Raw genomic sequence first — 20,998 nt, 5'->3', positions numbered from 1 at the left:
GTGTCAGAATGCAGAAATAAAAATGAATGAAAACCACGGAGTAAACATTTTTGCAAAGAAGGTGCCCAGTACGTTATTAGATGAAAGGTTTCATCAGACACTTGGATGACTACGATCTATCAAAATATCTTTTCATGACAGGTAAAGATCAAGAATCTACGGGGGATGACAACAAGATGGCTGGTGGGATTCCCTGGTTTTTAAATTTAAAGTGACGAATTTAGTGCTAGTGAAGGACGAGGGATTAAACAATTGCACAAGCTGGATATTTTAGTTATCTACAATACTGGTACAGTGCAGAGGCCTTACAATCCTCTCAAATCAGCATCTCAGTCATGACAAAGACGATCTAATTGTATGACACGACAATTCAGAATTTAGTTTTATTTACGAGCATTGGCAAAGGTAAGACAGTGGTCCACGGGGATGGTCCAGCTGTCTCTCCCAAAACACTAAAATCCCAGCCTCCTTCCCTCCGCACCTATTTGTTGCAAGGACTATGTAAATGATCTGCTTCCTACAAATATGATGTCAATGGATCCTCTGAGGCATAAATCTCTCCTTTTCCTTTCAACATTTTACCCCATAACTGGAGATGCGCTGACTAGACTAAACCTCAAATGTCTACGATGAATCAAAATTGTCTTCGTGGTTCCGTATGTAGAACAAAATTGAAAGGAGCCACTGAAGAAGAAGGTAGCACCACTGTGCAAACTAGGAAAATATACTTAATGCAATGTCCTTCAGAAACATTTTTACCTCTGCTTTTAATCCCAAAACGCTCAACCCACCAAGTTTTAATTCATTGTCTCCGGTTAGAAAACTGACCTTTCTTCTGATGGGAAAATAAGATTTGCTACAAAACTGCTTGCACATGTCTAAGAAATAAGCATCAAACGACTGTGGATGGGGATAAAAGTTCTCTTCTCTGCAGGTTCATTAGGTCTATTCACAGCTAATTTTTCATTCACATACATTCTGTAACGCACATTTCTCTAATTTCTCTAATTCAAAATAAAAGACTGGAATCATGTGGTGAGATTTGGTTATACGTATCCACAATTGCCACCCCAGGTATTCTGCCTTCTAAACCATTTTTAGCTTATAATAGAGATGAAAGAAAGTAAAATATTTATAACTCCAGGCCTATTTTAATCATGACAAAAATGCAAATCCTAATGTGTCAATTTAAAAACAAAATCTGCACAATAACCCTAAAAACAGATTAATCATTTAATTTCTTTAACCTTTTTTGTTTTTCTATTTTTTTCTTTTTTTTTTTTCTATTTTTTTCCTTTTTTTCTTCTTTTTCTTTTTTTTTTCTTTTTAGTGTTAAACCACTAAATTCAATATACTGTAACTGCATAGGAACATCAGGAAAACACATTTGACCTGTATAACAATTCTCTGTAGGGCAAAAATATATAGATTCTTTATGAAAATCATGTGCTAAACATATGAACCCAAACACTGCACTTTTGCTTCATAAATGTAAAAAAACGGAAGTTTTAAATTCTTTCATTCTATGTGTAAACAGTTGGATGACTTCTATGCAGAGGTTCTGGAATCGTAAAGGAATGCCAATGAAATGTGAGTTCTCGTACGTGGAGTATGCCTGTGTGAAAAAGCTAGATCATAAAATCATGTGTTCCCATTAATTTCACTAGTTGCTGACAAGCTGACTGCTTTTGGCAAATGCACTTGAGCTTCAGCCCATTATCGTAAGCATGTGAAAAAACGTATGTGATGTGAGAACCACAAATTGGGTTTGCCACACCTCCCAAGCACTGCAACTTGCTACCTTCTCTACCGTGTAATGGCATTAGTAAAAGAATTTTCATAACATTTATATTTACAAAAAAACTGGCAATTTTCATTCGAACTCCTTAAAGCCATTTCCCCTTTAACATTTAAAGAGTTTAACAGTAAGATTTTTTTTCAAGTTATAAAATAAAAATCCCATTTGATTTTTCTGATGTACAAAAAGTGATAAAGATGAACGATTTGATCACAGAATCAGTTCGTTATTCCAAAATCCATGCCACCGTTGTCCCATTTGTAAAGTCCTTTCCATCCAACTTCCCAAACCAGAATCATACCAGTATTATTTGGCAAATGATTTTTTTCATCAAAAATGGCACACAGAGAAGAAAACACTTGTCTGCATAGCATTACAGCAGCAAGATATTGAAGAAATAAAAATATTCCTTTTCTGTACTTTGTTTAGAGTTTCCTAGGAAATAGTGAATCTTTCATCTCTTCCATCAGTGGGACTTGATGTCCTTCCTCTACCCACAACATGAGTATTCAAACAGAAAAGCAGCATTTCTTCCTCATGATGCGCTAGAACTTAAAGGTACATTTGGCAACATTTTCAGTCAGGATGGATAAACAACCGAGTTTTATTCTGTGGTTTCAAGTTAGGAATCGTTTCCGCAGGAGGTGTTTTGCTGTTAGATCTGTCACTCATACAAAACTACAGAATAAGAAATACAAAAAAAATGACACTGCCAGTATTTTGTTGTTGCTGTTGTTTAAATACGCCTACACAAGGGAAAAAAAAAAATAAGTCAGGATCAGCCTGATGTAAATGATGATGAAAAACATGTCACCGTGACATAAAAAGTGCCGACTTGTGCCCAAAAGGCTGTTGAATGATAATGCCACTGCTACATACAGATTCTGCTTTTTGCTCAAAAGAAAAGGAATGTCTGATACTCAGTAAATTTCAGATGCTCGTTATTTATATGTGGCATACAGAAGATAACAAATGTTGAAAAGAAGACCGAGGAGCAAGATTTCCTAGTCTGGATACCCATGACTTGTGGGGACAGGGCTGGACTCTTGGTGTGATAAGCAGGGAGTTTTTATTTTGTGCTGCCATAGGAATCTGCCATTGGTTGCCAAAAATCATCAGGAACACTCGCAGAGCCAGTCCAGGAGGGCAATCATCTATCCTTGCCAGCCAAAATCAATCGGAAAAAAGCATGAAAGCCAAAGGCCTGCCAGGTTGGTGGGTTTCATTCGAGTCTCGGAGCACCACAAGCCTGTACCAATGCTATTTCTTAGGTCTGTTGATCTGGGCGTAGAGAGGTTCTGCTTCCTGGGGATGATAAAAATAAAATAAGCAGAGATGTCTCCAGACATTTTTAGAACATTTTTAGAACATCTGCTTGAGAACAGCAATACCTCGTGAGTCAAAACCCAAAGGAAGTGTTTGTTTTCTGTGCTGCTTTGAGTGATCATGGCACCCCAGTTGGATTGTGAAGGAAATGTGATATTATTTCAGAAAAGGCATGCTTACAATCAATTTCCTCTTCCATATTGGCTGTGCACCGATCCTCAGGAGGTATTGCTGGGCATAAACATATGAAGAAATGAAATGATATTTATATGACTAGATGATTTGAAGTTTACGGGCCAGAAATGTAGCTGGCATAAAAGGCTGTAACTTGCATCAGGCTGAGAATCCCACCCCAAGAGCGCAACAACGGCACTTAGCTGTGGGTTTTACACAACTCATGCAGAAAAAAAAAACACACTTGCAAGCAGAAACCGCTGCTGAAAGCTGAACTAATGAAGCTGTGATGGGATTAAAATAACAGTATTTTCAGAGAGATGTGGCGTGAGTCGCCTATGAAGAATGAGGAAAGCCAGCTCCGTGCAGTTTGATTAGGAGGCTGTGTAGCCATTAGTACAATCATTAAAGCTGGGAGGAAAACATGTCAATTTTCTAACAGATATTTTCTTGGGAATTTCCTGGATGTGGGGAGCAGGGGGGGGAAAGCTGCCATGTCTTTAATGCTCCTTCATAGCTGACACTCTGCGTTTTCTTAATGTTATGCTCGTCTTGGCTGCAGCGTGAAGCAAACCATCCATGGGCCCTGGAATCCACTCGACTTCATTCCCAGAAACTAATTTATTAAACTAAGAATGACATCTAAAAAAAGAACAAGACAGGCAGAAAGGCTAATTAATGCCATACTGCATTAACTCTCCACAGCTTGATAAATATTCAAATACCACGCCGCCGAATTTCACCAAGCTAGAACCAACTCACGTTACAGCAGCGTCAGCAGAAGCTGGCTTCAAGCAAAAGAACTGAGGGCTGGCAAATCACTGGGCACTGCGGACCCAGAAATGTCTGGCAAGAGCCAGCGCTGGATTTTAATCGCTGCTTTTAAAGATGGTGCTGCTGATCAGGAAACCAGCCCCACAGAGGCTGCATGTGCTTGGCGTGGGGGTGTCTGGGCAGAGTGCAGGCAGTGCCCTGTCCTGCCTCACCCAGCAGCTCTTGGTGAATGAAACAGCACTGTGAGCCTTCCTTCCAAAATATGGCCTGCTCCCTATGTGCCAAGGAAAGCTGTATCTCTTATCTTATCAAACATCCACATTTGTGGAGCCTGTGGAGACTCCTCTTCCCTATCTCCTACCCACAAGAAGCCCTGAGTACACCACGAGCATTAAAAGAGGATGAAAGAAATCTCTCAGAATGATTAAATAAAGGCTGCGGAAATTATCCACAGCAAGAAGCAAATACATGTGGTGACCTTGAGAAACCAAAGGTAATCAGAAGAGATGAGTGAGAGTAAATAACTGCATCTCACATACTGCGTGCTGACTCTACCTACGCCAATTTTCATGTACTGCAGACGTGAGGCTGGCAGAATGATCTATCACAGCTAGTTCGGAGAAAATCTGAACTAATTAATGTGGGAACCCGACACACACCAGGCCATTCTTCAGGCATTTGCTGAACCTGAGGTGATTGTGACAGGAAGCAAAAAGGAAGGAGGGGAAGAAAAAGGGAGGGAGGGAGAAGATCACTTTGGAACAAAGGATGTCGATTTTTCGAGTGCCTTAGGGAATATAAAAGCCTTTAAAAACGTTGAATGTGCTTGTTAGAGCTCTCTTCCAATATCTATAAGACACGCAGAGACACTGAGGTAACAGGTGTCCTAAGGTGTCACTGAACCCGGCATCACTGGAAGAGGAGGGAGAGTTCATCGCCAGTCATGAGCGCTTCCAACAACACACAAGGGAGAGTTTTCAGGCAGAAAATTCGAACTTTTATTCACACCCAGTATGAACATACACTTCATGTGGCAAAGGTCTGCTTCTGTCAACAATTTGAATAATGTTTCTTCTCGTAGATCAGAGCATTCTGAATGAAAAGTGAGCTCTTACATCTTCCTCTAGGTGATTTCCCCCTTCAGATGCATAAATGAGAAATCGATTGCTGTAATTTTGTGCAATCTTCTCAGCTTTTTTTTTTTTTTAGTCAGTGGGTGGGACTTGTTTTCTAATATTATTTTGAGATAATTCAACAGTGCCTCTTGACTACAGCCCAACACTGTAAATAGCAGCTATAAAGAACTTACAGTGATGCTCAGGAGAGCAGAAGAGAGTGGTAAAGGACAGAAAAGCAGCACAAGGAGAGTTCAGCACTGTTGACAGCACAGATCCTCCCTCTCACAATGCCAGGCAGGGGAGTTTTCACCAGGAGTATTTTGCTAAGCCTTGGAAGCAGAAATAACCCCTCTTTTTTTTTATGTACTCCACTTAAAAATCATGGGAAATACCATTACAAGGCAGGAGAGCCTAACTGTTGGCACAGCATCAGACCTGTCTCACTGACATGTTCTGCCTATCAACTTTGGGGGTATGCAATTTCTCGTAGATGTTTAAAAAAGTATGTTTTCCTTTATGTCTGGAAGCAGCTATCAATGTAGTGTTTACCTACATCTTCACATACTGATGTGGCTTTTTATGCTGAACCTATTTCTTGCCTTTAAATTACAAGAGATTGCAAGAAAAGGATATGAAATCACAGATCAGATATCTGACTGAAGAGGCAGGTTGCAGGAGGGGACCAGCAAGTCTAAATATACATGTCGTAAGTTAAACATCTAAATGTTAAGGAATCTAAAAGTACGTTGTGCAATTTTGAGTTATGAACTCTCTTGAAATTCACTGAAAAAAAATGCTAAAGAGAAAATTTTCCCTTTGTATGCTACATTTATGTATTTCAGAGATACTTCTGTTTAAAATCTTGTAATTCTTCCCATTTTCAGGAACATTTTGCACAACAAACAACACTGTAGCAAAGAGTATGGATTTTTGGTATAGTGCACTACTGCATGAGATAACTAGGGTGCTAATGGTTCTGAATAACACTGCACCCAATTCAAAGGCATTAACATCTGCTCCCCAGCAGAAGTAGGCATTGGAGAACACCTCCAGCAGATTCAGCACTACTTGGGCTCGTGCAGGTGAGCTCACTCACAAAACATAACACAGGACTTGGTTAGGAAGCAACTATTTTCACACTGGCAGTCCTTTCATCATTGCAAGGCACCCTGCTATGTGCAAAGCTTCAGGCAAGATGTACTGAGTTGTAGAGGTGAGGCCCGCATAGATTTCTTTGCCCTTTACAATAGATTCTCAGCACCAGTTTTACTCCTGGCTGACTGATCAGAAAGGTTAGGCTCAAATGATAGAGTTTCATGAAATAAGTGTGCTGGAACACCAGCCAAAAGGAGAATCTTGTGCTGGGGATGCACGTGAAGGGAAACGGGAGTGCAATGCATCTTCTCTATTGCATTCTGATGCAATAAAATAGGATAGAGTAAACTTGGCAAGCAGTATTTAAATTAAATAATCTTTGGTGGAAACACGGGCAGTTCCTATTCTCCCATTAACAGCCTGTGGCTTCTCTTTGTTTGTTTGTATTACAGTTAGCTGCATAAATATAGCAACCTTCTCATTAAGGATTGTGACTGAAGGGTGCCTCTATTCTTACTGCAAACCTGCCCAGGAATATCTCCTAGTCTCATATATCTAGTTTGATTGCTAGCATTTTACAAGTCTTTGTCATTTTAGTATCAGTATGGATGCAATACAACCACAACCTGAAAAAAACAATGAGAACTACTTACACTGATGAACTCTGCTAAATCTTGGTTGTGGAATAATAATGAGTTGCAGCATAGAAACACGCCTGTTATTTCTGGGCTGCTTTCCTAAGAAAACAGGAGCCATTAAATTATGCTTTCTGTCTATGTAACTGCCAATTTTCCTTAATAACTTTTGAGCCCAATAGCCAATTTGAAGCAAATTGTTCATAAGTCTCAAAGATACTAAATTACTGCAAGTGTCCTGAAAATCAGTTGTTGTGCAGAAGACAGGGAACTTTTAAACGACCTCATTACAGAGAAAGGTAGGAGAGCTCGTGCCCTAATTGAATTGCTGGATTGTCAATCAGCAAGCGCGTGGCTGTAGACAAGCCACCTAGTTTGTTGTCCCTTGTTCAGAGGAAGAAGTTGGAGAAATTGAAAGGTACCTGGCTGCTCCAGGCAGGCTTGCAGACATTGGAAAAGCTGTGAAACCTGTGTATGAGCTGGTCATGTTAAAACAGACAGACAAAAGGGGCAAGTGAGGGGATTGCAGCAGTGAAAGGAAGGCAAATCTGCTCACAGAGCAGCCTGGATTTCTCTTCATCCTTCAGATGCCCTGGAAAATACAATGATGAACAAACAAGCAGGAAAATGGGGCCTGAAATGACAATTTGGGGATCTCTCTGGAAGAAAGCAGTATTTCCTGAACTGGGATCCTTTTCCAAGTACACAACCCTGTCAACTTCTCTCTAAGGTCCATAACCCTGCTCAGTGCTGTTTCTTCAGTTTGAGAGCACTAGGGTCTATGGTAGGACTAGGTCACCTAAAATCGTTATGAATTTCTCTTTGGACTCTGTTCAGTTCCTATTCAGGCGGATGAATGACAGTAACAGATCCTGCAAAGACATTCTTCAATGTTTGAGCCCACTCTGATTCCTCGTGCAGCAGAAAGGGGCCAGAAAGGAACAGCAGGTTGCAGAATCAGCTTCATATGCCCTACTGAGGCTCACAAAATCCTCAGACTAAGCCAGTGCTTTGTCCTTAAGTTGCTATTTTCTGTCAACTTCACAGTAACAGCCCAGATAAAGATTTTTAAGTAGTCCGTTCTGGAGCTGACTAAAATGATTAGGAACATTCATCACAAAGAATGGCACAGGCTGCGAGATGGAAGATGGCAGCAGGCCACCAAAGTACCACCAAAAGCTGATAGACAAATATTCAAAGGAACTGTTGCTCTCCTGACAGTGCTGATAGCATCGTGAAGGGTGCGACATATTTTGAGGGCTTTTAATTGTCTGCACACATTTCACAGAACAACTAAACAACTTTCTGAGGAAGATATGCTCTAGCCACAAATGTTTTGAAGGCTTCCTGAAAATCTCTCATGAATGACTGCCAGTGCCAGTCTTGAGCTGGGCAGCATATCAATAGAGCTGTACTTCTTCCAGCATTTTAAATGACTTTTATTGGATTAATTGTGGCACCAAATACCCCCTTTATTTGCTTTCAGAATTTTCACCCTGTTGCTAATTTGCCTTCAAGAACCAGTTTGTATGGTCCATAAGGAGTCCTTCCTTGTTCTTACCATGCTTGAAGGCTCCCCTTCCTACAGACTTTCCTAAGCTTTCAACTCTAAAGCTTCAGCGCTTCCTTGCTTCACAGAGTGCAATTGCTGAGGTTGAGTTGGGGGCTGAGGCTGAGATAGTCCCATGAACGAAATATCCACACTAGGGAGGTCTGTACCTAGCACCCCTAACATCAGGGTCACTGCATGCACCAGGGCAAAGGGGGTGACCAGGTGAAAATTGCTCTTTTCAGACTTTTTGGATTTATCAGCAACGTCAGTAATGGGAACTGTTCAGCACATTCAGCATAAACATAGCTAAGTACAGTTCCTTTCTTCTTTCACTACAGTTACCCACCACACAATCTATAGGCAGCATCAGGAATTAAATGTTAATCAGCTGAAGATGGCAGTCTTACTATTCACTGTTCTTCTCACCTCTTCTGGAAAATCACTACTCATCCTTGACACAGCTCATGAACAAAGGGAAAACAATAAGATACAAATCTTGCTATGAACAGCTCTGCAAACAGTTGATTTTTTTTTTCACCTGTGAAGTCAGGCCTTTCATAGGCTGCTCCTTATCTCCAGCCATAAAGGGAGAAAAAAGTAATTTATCCGTATAATGCCACATTTACCTGCTAAGAACCCGTAGCCATTTGTAGAAGAGTTACTTATAAGAATGACTACTGTTAGGATGAGGTTTTGAAAGCTTAAGTTGAAGATCACAAAAGAGAGAGACAAAACACGGAGAAACAAAGATACTTGATAGAAGCCGCTGAATTACATCTGAATGAGAATAGGGGATAGCAGAAGGAATGAAGAAATCAAATTGCTAAGGTGTAGTGGGTTTACGTGGTCCTGCTTCACCATGGTCCTCATAAGGTACACTGAAAGATCAGGGCACAAAATAATAAGCAGGTGAGTATCCTGAATACATCGAGACAAAGGTAAGTAAAGATGTTGTATGGGCACAGCTAATTTAATACAAACGCTGGGAACAATGTTTGAAATTTCTGAACACAATGCTAAGTCTTGCTCCTGAGAGGTCCATTCATCCAAGCTGCATACTGTGGTGTTCTTGGTGTGAAGAACCATGTTCTGAAAGAGCCAAGTAATCTCCATCTTGCACACAAAAGTGGCTTTTAAGCAGGCTGTGATTCTTTTGTACTACATGTTTCTCTCCATTACGTTTCTCTCCAAATGCAGCCTCAATACACAACCCAGTAGTAAGTCCTGAACTGATCATTTTCCATGGAGATTAGACTCTCCGTTGCTCTGATGATACCAGGCTGCAGAATTAGATGGGCTGGCTTTAGCAAGTGCATTTCCCTCAGACTGCTGGATGGCACTGCACTGAGGCACAATGATGCTCGTGTATCTCCAGTGTATTCACTGGAGAGATGCTTCTTTTTGTTCCGCTTCCTGCCCACTGCTCTTAGGAATTACTATAATATCATAGTCAATGGCATTATTTAACACTTCCCAGAGTATATTTCTGAGAAATATATATATATATATATATATATATATATATATATATAAATTGTATAGATGCAAGATTGTAAAAACATTAACAGAAAACACAGGAAAAAAACACCCTATGGAGTCACCAGCAAAATATTGTTCTTGTAGCACCCAGAGACCCCTGACAGGTAGAAGAAAGTAGTTTAGTAAGCGTTATATAAAAACAGAACAAAAGATGTCCCACACTTGACTGTCTTACACTGTAGTATGCATCAACAGACTTCAATCACTGTTACAAGCTATTCCCAGAACTCCTGATAGGCAAATGTGCTTGGTGCTAGCTTACAAATGATGCTAACTATCTTTGTGACAGTCAGAAAATTAGAAAGAGATTTTATCATTATTCTCCCTGTGATGAATTTCAGAAATATCCCAACTATGATAAACCATAATAAAAAAATGCACGTAGGTTTGCAGAGTGTAGGATTCCGATAAAGGTCATATCCTTTTTCTTGATCTAAGAAGGAAATCCTGAAACGCTCTGAAGCTGGAATAGCTGGCTTCGTCAGTACTGGCTGGGGTCAGATCTGGCAAAGCCAGATTGCTGTGTGGCATCATCAATCTGCAAGAAGCAGTTCTCGATGGAGTACTATAACCAATGGATAGAGTCAGCCTAGCTTGACTATATCCAGATACTGTCATTTTTAGACTCAAGGAGACACAAGGCTTAATGCTATGTTTGCTTCAGCCCCTTAGAGCTGAGTTGAGTAAGGGGGAGATGCCTTCTCTTGGCACTGTATCTTATTAAGAGATAATCTTATTACCCCCAAGTAGATCAAAGCTAAGTTATCATAAGATCTTTTTTCTTAACCATATTTAGTGCACAAAGTAAAGTGACTCCTAATGAAACTATTAATTTTGAGTTGGAACCAGATTGCCTAGGCTCAGGGCAGATAAGTCACTGGTAAACACAGTGTGATTTCTGTACAAAAATAAAAAGGGTTCTGCCATTGTTATGGATTTCTTCCAGGAGCTCTGTGCTGAAGCACAGAAGCAGCACCAGATCATGTATTTGAGTAATACAAACCATGAATGGCAGACAGGGAGAAGATAATGAAACGTATCCTTCAAATAGTAACACTAGAGTGTATTTGGATGGAATAACAATGCTCAGCAGACATAAAAATTTGTAGCTTTATGGTTTCTTTGGTAGAACTTATATACTGTATTGAAGCAAATCACAAAACCTTCATAAACAACCACATTTTCAATGTGTTTTGTAACACAGAAGATGAAAAGATCATCTTTCCCTTCTGTCTGGGTTTAAATGACTTACGTTTGATGAGTAATTTTGAAACTATCAGTATGCCAATGGTAATATGAATGATCATAACTTTCAGATGTTTTTAATTTGCAGTTGGAGATAAAAATATACAAATCCATTTCAATAATTTTTACATGCAGATAATACATTTGTTTCTTCTGCTGATTTACACGTTGATTTAGAGTAGAGGTGTTCACGTATCATTACATAATTTAACTTAATGTTTGTTATGTCTATGGGTAAGATGTCTTATTCCACTTAATATGTTACATCTGCCTAAAGGCCAGACTGGGTTTAATAAAAAAAAATGTTCTGCATAATATACTGTTAGTAATGGCTCAAATTTCCTATTTCCCCTTAGAATTTGAACACAAAGTAAAATAAGTCTACATTTCTTTAAAGCATGCAGGCAGCTGAAACACATATTTGCATAAGTTGCAACACTTAGTGAATGGCAAAAGCCATGCAAACCACTGAGCATGAGGAATACACCGTGGATAATGGAGAGGAAAAAAGGAAGAGATGAAAAGGAAAAGCAAACCATGCATCCATGAAAGCAATGGTAGGCACTGGTGGAAGAACAAGTGAGCACCTCAGGGTGTAGAGAAAAAAAGGACAGATACCTACCCCAACCTGCGCTATCTAGCTACCGACCTGTGGACTTATAGTATCACCAGTTGGCTCACCAAATGGATCACTGTTGGATGAGGCCTGAGACCCATCAGGCTAGAATACAAGAACATAACACCTTTTTTTCTCAACAATAGAAAGTGAAAAGTCAACACGAGGTTATTTTCATGCTGTGGGCATAACAAGTACATCCTATCTCATGAAAACTAGAAAGTGAGACCTCACCATTGATACGTTCTCAAAAGCCATAATGTTTTTATGTAGCTGATGCAGGCAGGAGAGGACTACACCAGTACCTGTTGGAGTCCATGCAGGAGATGCCACAGACTTCAAAGGTACTGGATTAGATAAACCAGAACTGCAAAGGGCTCTGAAAAGCAGTGAATCTACATGAATCAGAAAGAGTTCAAGCTTGTGTCATTTTGTACCTTTGGGTCCGTATTTGTACAGACTCCTTGCCTTTGGTTCACTTAGGCTCTTACCTGCCTAAGATACCTTGTGATTTAAAGTCATCTCTTTTTGATACCATTTCTTGCTTTGGTTCACTGAGACTAAGGCAAAGAAATAGCAAGGGCCAGAACATTGAGGAATGCAACGAGGCAAGCAACTGGGATGCCAGAAGGTGCAAGACAACGTCAACCATCATCTTTTAACACACAACCTCTCATATCTCTTTCTGCATCCTCAGCATGTACGTCATTCTACCTGGGACTCCCTTACCATCTGTAAGTGAATGCTGGTATGCTAAAAAGGGCATTGCACACAGATAACATATACAGCTTTACATATGAATTCTGAGTTTGGTTCCTCACATGCAGTATTAGGCTGTATCAGCATAAACACCATGCTGATGTTGTCAGCTATCAAAATCAAACCTGTAAGGGAGTCCCGTCTGCAGCTCCCCTTTAAATTCCACCCTGTCCTATTAGAATAGTTATTTCTGAGACTACCAAACAACATTTAAGTAACTTCTCTCTCTTTTCTAGCTAAGAAGTGTGATCAGTATTTAGAAGCCTTGTTGCTACTCACAGCCTCCTGCTCCTCACTTTTGCTTGGGCTTTCAAATCCCTCTTCAAAGAGGTCATCTGCAGCAGGGTCGCTGGTATGAGATGCTGATGATTTTGATGGAGAACTCTGTCTGGGTGCAGGGGTTGGAGCTAAACAAAGATTAAGGTAACAGCCATAGAATAGATATCTGTTAATTAGTTCAGAGGGACACAGCAGCACAAAATTTGCTCATGCTTTAGAGCCCTCAACTTACATTACCCCTGAAAACTATTTTCAGCAAAAAGCTGTAAGAGGTAAATGTAAACAGAAGTCATTATCCATTCTGCAAGTTTGATTTCATTCAGCGATTTCCAAACTAAGTTTGGCTGCATCTGGCTTATGTCTTTAGGAACCAGGGAGACATCACAACATTACATTAAGAATGCATGAGTTGCCTGCCCTATGGCAGGTAAGCAAAACATAACGTCTCTGAGTAGCCTCTGGTAAATCTGCCTCATGAATTCCTTTTCAGAAATCTGCAAAATCCCCCATCTTCATGCTATGAACAGAATAAGCTTATTTTACAGCTGTTTAATGAATTTCTCTGCATGTTCAGTACATCAAGCTATTAGAATAAATACCCATCTCCTAATTTGTACCAAGTACGGCTTGAATGGGACATATGAGAAACCATTTGTAAGGTTGAATGTTATAGGCATTTTCCAACCAGTTTGCATGTCCCTAGCACAGAACATATATTACTGTCATATAAACAATTAAATTTCAGACTGGAACTATTGGGGCTGTTGATTTCAACGATCTCTGTAGCACTTTTCTTTATGGCTGGAACACTTTTAATAAGCCAGACCATGCATAAAGGTTCTCAGTCCATATTTGTGTTGCAATTTACTGTATGAAAGGTAAAACGCTTTAAGGAGCAGCCACATTTGAGGGAAGTTATGGTAGAAAGGATATGAGTACTTACGTGAGTTTGTTGATGGTGTCGTGGAAGTCACAGGAGTCAAATTTAATTGAGAGATGTCAAAGTCATCACAATCATCTGCTTCCTGTGCCATCCCAACTTTGTTAAAGTAACTTGAGAAGGCCTCTGAGGTACAACTGAGGGAAGGCTGATCTGGTTTTCTTGATGGCACTGGTGGAGGCTGAGCCATCTGGAAATCTTTAAACATTTCTTTTCCCATTTTCTGTCTGGGCCTGTCTGTCTGTGGACTTGATCTGTTGGAATCACTTGTGGGTGGAACAGTAGCTATAGGAGCAATGGTACCTTGAAACATGGCTGCTTGTAAAGGCAAAACAGTTTGTGTTGGCATGAAGGCAGTTGGTTGGAACTGACCAGCTACAGATGGCCACGGTTGCTGAGTAGGAGGAAAAATACCGGGTTGGCCCCACGCTATCGGCTGTCCTCCCTGCATCACCTGAGCAACTGGAGGCTGAGCACCCATGGCCAACTGCTGTTGAACAAGTGGTTGCTGTCCCCAGAACGAGGGCAGAACAGCTCCCATGGCAACATAACCTTCAAAGAATAAAGAAAGCAGGAAAAAAAATATGATAATGTCAAGAGCACACAGAAAAAACTACAGAGTAAATCAGAAATACAGCTACATTAGTGGTCCCAGAGCTTCAGCACACTTAAAAAAAAAAAAAAAAAAAAAAAAAAGAAAAGAAAAAGAAAAAGAAAGATGTGGTTGAATTCATATTACTAAACAAATACTTGTATACAAAAACAGGGGTTGGTGCATATTGGCAGTATCTTTCTCTGAACAGAATGTTCTTTTCTTCTTCCTGAGAGACTACCCCATGTGTCTGTGAATACCTATGTGGAAGGACTTCATCAGCAGTGACTTGGCAGCTCCCTTCTTTGGGGCTCAGGAGAGCCCCAAGAAAAAGAGAAAGAGAGCTTCGTGTGACTAAATTAATGAGTGACGAAAGGAACAGTAACTTTGAAACACATCATATTTTGATAGGTGGCTATGATGGATTTTCCAGGTGCCCTTTTATCTTGCACCCACTGTAACCTCGTGGTAGCAGCGAGGGATTTTCATCTAACATTATCCCTGAACACTTCACCATCTGAATAACCTTTCTGAGACGCAGTGGCTAATCTGATTCTGCATCAGACAAGGAGTTAACCAATTAGAAAGTCACTGTTGAATGATTCAAGGCACTCCTCCTTCTTTTTCCTCCTAAGTGGAGCTGAGAGCACTGTTCTCGCAGTGCTCTGAGTGTCCCAGGGAGAGATCATCAGTCAAAACCACATTTCTTGAGTGCCCATGCAGAATGTTACATCGTTTTTAAATTCTGAGCACTTTGAGGAATGCAGAAAAGTCTAGAGGAAATACCAGGATTTGACTAAGTGGAATATCTTTGAAATGTAATCAAATTCTTCATGTTTCATCCTCTATTTACTGAAGACAGCACAGGAAACTCGTTACAATTGCAAAGAAACCAAAACTAAACTAACTGCTTTTTTCTCTCTTGCTGCTGTACCTAGAAGGTATGTTATCCAGATGGCTGAACTATGGTTGAACTTCCACTGAAGTTTTTGGATTTTGCTTTTAATAACGTTGGTAAATTCTAAATAATGTATTCTCAGCTTGTTAATGACTTGTTTTGCCTTGCCCTGCAGCACTGTCCTCAAAATCCTTCTCACTTCCACTGCACTGAATTAATGACAAATACTAAAATGCAAGCCTGACCTGAGAACTGATGACCAAATTTGAGTCAAGCCCATATTTCCAGTAGATTTCTTACCTGAGGGTACGGCAGCAGTGCTGAAAGGTACAGAACCAAACATGTCTGTACTAGCAGGAAGTGACTGGGATGAAGATGGGATAAAGGCATCACCTGGAGTAGCAGGAGTCTGCAGTAAGGCAGGAATAAAACACAACAATGACATGTCAGCTGCAGCTTCTGCAGCACATACTTTGCTGTGAATGCTAAACATTCTCTGTAGCTCACAGTTTTGTAGAGGAAAAAAAAGAGAAAGGAAAAAGAATGGAAAGATGCAGGAGAGACGCAGTAGAAATAAAGAGCGTTATAATGTGCTAGAGACAGGAGAAAAAGAAAATGAGAGAGACTTTGTAACAGGGGAAAAATAAAAACAAAATTTCCCTGGATTACATCTCATGGAAATATTGACGTGATTTTTCTCTCTACACCATACAGACTTGTGCTTCTAGGTGTTAGGTGACAACCAGTATAAGTTACAGACTTAGGCATTAATGTAAAAAAATAATAATAAATAAATAAAGGCAAATGAAATATCTGCAAGATTTATGGAAAGGTGAATAAATATTGCTTCCAATTAACCGACAGGACCAGAGCCATAGGTCTACATTAAGGGAGAAAGACAGTGTAATTGAGCAAGCTAAGGATGAGGAGACAGGACTTTGAATATCTAGTCCCAGACACGGCCCCAAATACCTTGGAGATTTGAGGCTGGTGACTTCCCAGCACCTCAATTTTCTCTGAATATTCATATTCCCTACAGCCTAAAGTATGGTTCAAAAACATAATGGGAAAATAACTGTTTTCATTCTATAATGCAGAAAAGCCCGGTGAGAAAAATCTTTCTTCTGAAAACACATTCAGCCCTGCCTCTCTCCACTCTTTTGTCTTCCTTCCTTTAACAGCAGTCCTGGGATGTGTGCTTGGTGGAACCAAGGAGACGTGATATATAAGGCTGTAACTGGATCTTCCTGCAGTGCAGTGGAGAGACAGGGAGTTCAAGACAGAGAGCAGTGAAGCATGCAGCTCTGATAAACACCAGGGAAGGAGATCTGCAGTTCAGATTATATTTTATGTGACACCTAGCCCTATATCAGATAAATAAAAATTGAAGATATTTTTGCACTTCTTCAAGAAGCAGTGATTCCACATTCAATTTGCTTCACTTTTATTTTCTCACAACATAAGAACTACTTTGAAATCCTCCCTACTGCAAGGGCCAATGACCTGAATTGTAAATGTGCTCAATAAATGTGCTGAAAATAGGATGCAGAAAAAGACACCGTTCAGTTTCCCTGGTTACTTACCGGGGGAGAGGTTACATCAGGAGGAGTGGACATGTCCCCAAAAAGCTCTAGTTGGGTAACAGCCTGTAAAGATAAAATAACATTTCTATTTATCTCTAGAGGAGAAGAAAGTACAAGTTAATTAGCAATAACTTGTAAAGTTAACTAGTTACAGCTATCGGTATAAATAAATAAAAAAGCCACGTAGGCTTCAAATGTCCAGTCCCATATAGAGGAAGCACATGGGCTCAAGCTGGGGGTTTTTTATACTGCTGCTGGACCTAAATAGGTGGCAACCGACCCTATAGAATGATCATATGGGGAATTCTTCCCCCTAAAAAATGAAGCGTGAAAAAACTATTCCGAATGGGACCAGATGCATTATTGCTCTGCCCTTAACATCAGTAAACACCAAGCATGATTTATAGCCAGACCTTTTTCTCTGGCTCCTTTTCTAAATCCCCAATTCAAGGTCTTAAAACCCAGTAGCAGACTGTGGAAGTGACAGAAGGGTGCAGAAGGGAAGGACTTTTAAAGTGCTGCCTGATTTCCCCTTGCCCATGGGACAGGTGTGACCTGGATAAGTGGACTTGAAGGAGGATATATAACTGGGTTATTTTAAGTTTGTAACTCTACATTTAACTCACATTGGAAATGTTTTCTAAGGGCATCCTTCAGTTTGATCTCAAATTAGGTCACCCATACAGGTCTCACACAACTGGATCAGTAGGGAAAAAGCACTTTGATAATGAGGAGCACCTTGAGTGGCTTCATAACCAAACCTCCTTCACATGCTCTGGAATAAAATTGCTCTCCTGTACCCGTTACCTCACCACCCTGTCAAGCTGCTGGGATAGAGGACCTCATATTCTAACTCTAATTTAGAGTGAGATATTAATTAAGGTTCATGTAACAATCTGAAGGACCCCTATAGGGATGTTTTGCTTTCCAAGGGTCCATTTCAGGACAGCCTGATTCCAGCACCCCTCCTCTAGCCATTATTTTAACAAACACTGCTGATTAAGGTAATGGGGTTTTCCACTACAAGGACAGCTACAGAGCCAATTTTCACAACTAGAAAGCAGCTCATGGCTGAACCATAAGGTGAGGAATAAGCACAGGGTCTGTGCATGCCCACATATAGATCTGGGTGGAAGGCAGCAGGAGCATTAACACGCCCAGGAATGATGTCCCCTCCAGCTGGGGGCTCTCCCTAAGTGCTGCTCTCCATCTACCACTAAAGCATGGATCCCTCAAAACTCCACAGGAAACCTAAAATCCATCCACCCTCCTTACCAAGGACTACTTCTCCCCTACCTTTCTTCTGCTTACAGGTTTTCCACCTCCCCTGAATTCTACTCAGTCATACCCATATACACGGGAAGGCAGAAATCTTGGTATGAATGTGATTTAATGCACAGCTTAACTCAGTTCATTGAATCCCAACTCAACTTAGGCACACAAACTTTACATCCTTTTCACATACAGGCTTGAAATTCATCTGTCTTGATCTGCAAACCTAGTTGAAACTTAGCCCTCCCGCTAACCACCATGCTGGCTCATCAGTTGTAACAGCTTTACAGCTGAAGGGTAAAAAGCACCCAAAGACTTTTTTCCTCCCCATTTTCTATTATAAATGATCTTTCAAGAAATTAGACTATCATTCAGAAGGTAGTAATTTCAAAGGTTTATACATTTTTGCAATCCAATCTCTATTCCCATCTACAAAAGCAATGCTACAATCACTTTCACCTGGAATTTGTAGAGCAGCTTGGATGATTCGCAACTTTACGTCTAATAACGTACCTAGGGATGAATTATTTCATGTTTTCTCACCTCATGCCATGCATTAAATAGATCACATTGCTTTAGTGATATGACAATATATTTTCCTCTTATGGGCCTATATATCCCTGGAAGTATCTGTGTGGAGATGGAAGGAGGAAAAACGAAGAAAATCTACATTTTCTTCAGGGCATAATGATTCTAGAGTGTATTACTAAAATACTGCTGGAAGTAACTTCTGCAAAAAACAGAAAAGGCCCATAAGTCACTTCTGTAGTGTGCACACACTAGGCAAGCATTGTGAAAATGCCCAGACAAGTGGGAATAATGACAACAGCAGCGTTCCTTCCGAAATCACTTCAAGCCTCCTGTAGGCTTTACAGATTCAAGAGATGCTAAGTGACACCGCATCACAGAAGAGGTCACTTTCTTCTCATCTCTCCAAATCACTCGTTCAGCAGCAGTCCTAAAGCTGCTCTTTTGCTGCACAAGGAAGCTTTCTACAGAGCTGTCCCCAGTACCTTCCTCTCTGACTCACTAGGAAATAGCCTCTGTCCTTCTGAGGAGGCCACGAGCAAAAGCTCCTGCAGAGTTTCCACCCCAGGTCAGGGAGCAGGAGAGCTGATCAGAATGGGTGAGAAAGTGCAGGGCACATGTGGTTACACAGACCGTTACTTATAGGTCTTTTGGGGAAAAACACCATGCATTTTGTATCAATTCTGAAAATGGATTGTGAATATACTTCTGAATTCAGGATTATATGGTATGCACTCGGAAGGAGGCAACTCAGATCTCTCTGCCTCAATACTTCTGTGAAATAGAACAATAATACTTCCCAAAGTGCTCCAAGGTGATGGATCTTGGGAAATCCTTCACAGAAATAATTCTGTTAAAGCTCTTGGAAGAAACTCTGCGGATGGATTTCTAAACAGGCAGCTGAACAGAGTGATATCAAAGCTGACTTTGGTATTTATTGTAATAAGATAAATCCTTGTTCACAATATTCCCCAAGGAAAATGAATATATTTACAGGGGGATTATGTCTCACCAAATAGCTACTTTATATGCAACAGGAGCTAATTTACTTACTAGAGACCTTAAACAGCAGCACTTGGAGGTGGGATTTTAAAGTCTCAAATGGTTTAGATCTGATTCTGCGTCTAGCTTGCTTCTACAACCCAGTTCCCAGCCCATGTAAATGCACACAACCCCTCTGACACACAGTTTTATCCACTTCCAGCTTATGAGATTTCAGCCACCATCTTTTACTTTTATAATTTCGGTGTCACTACAGAACTGAGTGCACCCACTATATTTTTTTGAACTATTCACATCTGATATGAGCTATGTCCTAGTGAAGTTAATCCCAAGCCGAACATTTTCAAATTGCACTATTCCTATAGCTGATTTTATCTATATTTCCTTAAAACATTTTTAGTGCCACGACCTTACCTGAGTGACTGAAACAAGATTTTCATCAATGTCCAGCAATAAGTTTCCATTCTCCAGCTGTAAAGCATGATTTATGAAATGAAATGAATGATTTATGAAAATGACATGAATTTCTGAGCATGAAAATGATAACCTCCATAATTATTGACTTCACTGTTGAAATGAAAACCCTTTCAATCTTGCAGTGAGTACAGATATGAAATCACAGTCAAAAAGGTGAGTTTAAATGCTGCTAGGATATGGGGGCAAGCAGGCAAACATACACTTTATCTGTGCTAAATCTAGTCTTCTGGTGCATACATCATAACTATTTACTTTTTCAGATGTTTATTATTTCAACAATAAGCATACACAGTGAGGTCTGATCCTGTTTATGTTACTGGAACATGTCAGTGGCTTGGTGAAAGGAAGGACTTAACATACTCAGAGGGAAAAAAAAGAAAAAGTTTTGGACAACAAAAGCTCTAAAAGCACATACTTCTGGAAAAACACAGCTTCCTCTTTTTTGCATCTATATTTAAGATGCAAGTTCCCTTTCCGTAGCAATTTTTAAAATTACTTTTAAATTTAAATTACTATGAGTCGATTCAAGTGATGTTTAAATTCTGTTTGTATGTATGTGTAAAATGTATGTGTCTACTGTGCATGTGCCCACACATACATATGTATCTATATCCATCTACATATTTAACATCAATAATGACTCAAGTGTCCTCAGAATGCTAAATTTCAGACAACACTTACAGAAGTGTTAGAGATTTTAACTTCTTAAGAAACAAACACAACAGCAAATTACTGAAAATAGAACCTTAGATGACTGAGTAGCTTCACAGAAATTTAAAACTAGCTAAGAAGTCTC

The 20,998-nt window shown here is 40.1% G+C and overlaps 1 protein-coding gene across 1 annotated transcript in view; it reads right to left on the bottom strand.

Moving 5' to 3' along the window:
* Window positions 1–3,058: 3,058 nt before the first annotated feature.
* The window catches only part of DAB1 (DAB adaptor protein 1), a gene marked incomplete at both ends in the record, with an annotated part of 101,606 nt that continues 83,666 nt past the window's right edge, over window positions 3,059–20,998 (bottom strand). Inside the window, 7 exons of the mRNA XM_084291105.1 lie at window positions 3,059–3,103; window positions 11,906–11,977; window positions 12,911–13,038; window positions 13,854–14,402; window positions 15,641–15,749; window positions 16,924–16,986; window positions 20,140–20,196. Coding sequence (XP_084147231.1) covers window positions 3,059–3,103; window positions 11,906–11,977; window positions 12,911–13,038; window positions 13,854–14,402; window positions 15,641–15,749; window positions 16,924–16,986; window positions 20,140–20,196 — 1,023 coding nt within the window. The remainder of the gene's footprint in view (window positions 3,104–11,905; window positions 11,978–12,910; window positions 13,039–13,853; window positions 14,403–15,640; window positions 15,750–16,923; window positions 16,987–20,139; window positions 20,197–20,998) is intronic.

This window comes from Netta rufina, assembly GCF_964035555.1.
Source record: "Netta rufina genome assembly, chromosome: 8".
Classification (NCBI taxonomy): domain Eukaryota; kingdom Metazoa; phylum Chordata; class Aves; order Anseriformes; family Anatidae; genus Netta; species Netta rufina.
This window is presented reverse-complemented; position numbering and strand designations above follow the sequence as displayed.